General features: G+C 39.0%; 1 protein-coding gene across 1 annotated transcript; it reads left to right on the top strand.

Annotated features, from left to right (window-relative positions):
* On the top strand, window positions 1–2,147 carry LOC135574410 (uncharacterized). Its single transcript, XM_065026000.1, has 2 exons — window positions 1–726; window positions 1,488–2,147. Exons 1-2 carry the CDS (start codon window positions 207–209, stop codon window positions 2,126–2,128), a joined length of 1,161 nt encoding a protein of 386 aa, XP_064882072.1. The 5' UTR covers window positions 1–206; the 3' UTR covers window positions 2,129–2,147.
* The last annotated feature ends 834 nt before the right edge of the window (window positions 2,148–2,981 follow it).

The raw sequence follows: 2,981 nt of genomic DNA, 5'->3' as shown, positions 1-2,981 counted from the left end.
TTTCTGTCTTGACTTCTGAAGGAGGAGTCTCTGAAAACGTATTTAAAGCAGTCTGTCCTGACTCAGCTCAGCAGTCTCCAGTCTACCAACTGTTCTCTGTAATAACTATTTAAATCAGTCTGTCCTGACTCAGCTCAACAGTCTCCAGTATACCAACTGGTCTCTGTAACTTCATCTTTGTCTCTGTGGTGTACAGTCTTCAGGTGATGATGGGGGTATTGAGTCACCTCTCTACTCTCCTCCTTCTCTCTCTCCTTCCTCCTGCTCTCTCTCATGTAGTGGTTAAGTTCAGTGATGTTCCACAGTGCAAGACGTTCTTCCTGGAGGGGACAACTCCAAATCTCACAGGTATTTTGGTTGGTGGGACGGTCCAGAACCAGAACCGCTACAAGCCTATTTGCCAGTTGTACAAGAACATCTCCAGGTTTGCAACTCTCTACGACACGACCAACAAGATCCCTGTGTTCTCAGCCTACACCTTCACTGGTAAGGTAGTTGGTAGACCAAGTCAGTCCTGGATGATAGAGCCTCAGGTAGTTCTAATCTCTATTCATTCAACATGTGTATTTATTACTGGTATACTGTATATCACAGACAGTTATGTTACCAAGTCAGTCCTGGATGATGGAGCCTCAGGTAGTTCTAATCTCTATTCATTCAACATGTGTATTTATTACTGGTATACTGTATATCACAGACAGTTATGTTACCAAGTCAGTCCTGGATGATAGAGCCTCAGGTAGTTCTAATCTCTATTCATTCAACATGTGTATTTATTACTGGTATACTGTATATCACAGACAGTTATGTTACCAAGTCAGTCCTGGATGATAGAGCCTCAGGTAGTTCTAATCTCTATTCATTCAACATGTGTATTGTTTACAGGTATAGATATATAGATAGGTATATAGACATACAGTATCTTTGAGACAGTAATGCATCTTCGGTCCAACCACTTTCAGCTTACGTCTGGATTGTGAAATTGTGACTTTTTGTGTGAGTCAATGTCTGAACCTGTTAATGAGTTTTAATGTCTGAACCTGTTAATGAGTTTTAATGTCTGAACCTGTTAATGAGTTTTAATGTCTGAACCTGTTAATGAGTTTTAATGTCTGAACCTGTTAATGAGTTTTAATGTCTGAACCTGTTAATGAGTTTTAATGTCTGAACCTGTTAATGAGTTTTAATGTCTGAACCTGTTAATGAGTTTTAATGTCTGAACCTGTTAATGAGTTTTAATGTCTGAACCTGTTAATGAGTTTTAATGTCTGAACCTGTTAATGAGTTTTAATGTCTGAACCTGTTAATGAGTTTTAATGTCTGAACCTGTTAATGAGTTTTAATGTCTGAACCTGTTAATGAGTTTTAATGTCTGAACCTGTTAATGAGTTTTAATGTCTGAACCTGTTAATGAGTTTTAATGTCTGAACTTGTTAATGAGTTTTAATGTCTGAACTTGTGATATTGTTAGAGTTGTAATGTCTGACTGATGTTTCTGCAGCTTGAAGGAGTAGAAGAAGAAGAGATGAAAACCCAAAGTGTGGTGAAGAAGCGTAATAATAATAAAGATATAAGATTCCAGGCTGTGAACAAAGACTACGACAACAACAACCTGAGTCTGCATAAAGGTCACTTGTTCCCATGTTCCTACGCACCTAATAATGATACCAAGAGGTCCACTTTCACCCTGACGAACGCCGTTCCCCAGTACCAAAACTTCAACCAAGGCAGATGGAGTCAAATGGAGGGCAAAGTCAGAGAAGCTCTTGTGAAGAACTGTAAGGATAACAACAACATGATAAAAGCCTATGTGGTGACTGGAGCCGTGCCCAGCAACAACAACACACTGAACAACAGAGTGAACATCCCGTATCTCATGTGGACAGCCTACTGCTGTTACAACAACACGAAGAACTGGACGGTCGGAGCATACTGGGGGGAGAACACAAACGGCAGTGGGAGCATATTGAACCTGGAAACCTTGGGAAAACTCGAAGCCAAGTTGAATCAAAGCTACAATGGTACTGTCAAGGTGTTTCACGATAATTGTCCAAGAAACATTACAGTACAACAGGTTAATACGAGGACCAGGGAAGAGACGGAGAGTGAATGTGTTGAAATTTCATGAGTTTTGAGAGGGGAGCAGAGAGGGGAACGGAGAGGGGAACGGAGAGGGGAGCAGAGAGGGGAACTGAGAGGGGAGTGGAGAGGGGAGCAGAGAGGGGAACGGAGAGGGGAACGGAGAGGGGAGCGGAGAGGGGAACATAAAGATGGCGAGAGCCAAGGGTTTAATGGTTATAAGGTTTAAGTAATACGGGTTATAAGGGTTAAGTTATAATGGCTATAAGGGTTTAATGGTTATAAGGGTTAAATTATAATGGCTATAAGGGTTTAATGGCTATAAGGGTGTAATGGTTATAAGGGTTTAATGGCTATAAGAGTTTAATGGCTATAAGGGTTTAATGGCTATAAGGGTTTAATGGCTATAAGGGTTTAATGGCTATAAGGGTTTAATGGCTATAAGGGTTTAATGGCTATAAGGGTTTAATGGCTATAAGAGTTTAATGGCTATAAGGGTTTAATGGCTATAAGGGTTTAATGGCTATAAGAGTTTAATGGCTATAAGGGTTTAATGGTTATAAGGGTTAAGTTATAAGGGTTATAAGGGTTAAGTTATAAGGGTTATAAGGGTTAAGTTATAATGGTTATAAGGGTTAAGTTATAATGGTTATAAGGGTTAAGTTATAATGGTTATAAGGGTTAAGTTATAATGGTTATAAGGGTTAAGTTATAATGGTTATAAGGGTTAAGTTATAATGGTTATAAGGGTTAAGTTATAATGGTTATAAGGGTTTAATGGCTATAAGGGTTTAATGGCTATAAGAGTTTAATGGCTATAAGGGTTTAATGGTTATAAGGGTTAAGTTATAATGGTTATAATGGTTAAGTTATAAGGGTTATAAGGGTTATAAGGGTTAAGT

Source organism: Oncorhynchus nerka, linkage group LG12 (genome assembly GCF_034236695.1).
Source record: "Oncorhynchus nerka isolate Pitt River linkage group LG12, Oner_Uvic_2.0, whole genome shotgun sequence".
Taxonomy (NCBI): domain Eukaryota; kingdom Metazoa; phylum Chordata; class Actinopteri; order Salmoniformes; family Salmonidae; genus Oncorhynchus; species Oncorhynchus nerka.
This window is presented reverse-complemented; position numbering and strand designations above follow the sequence as displayed.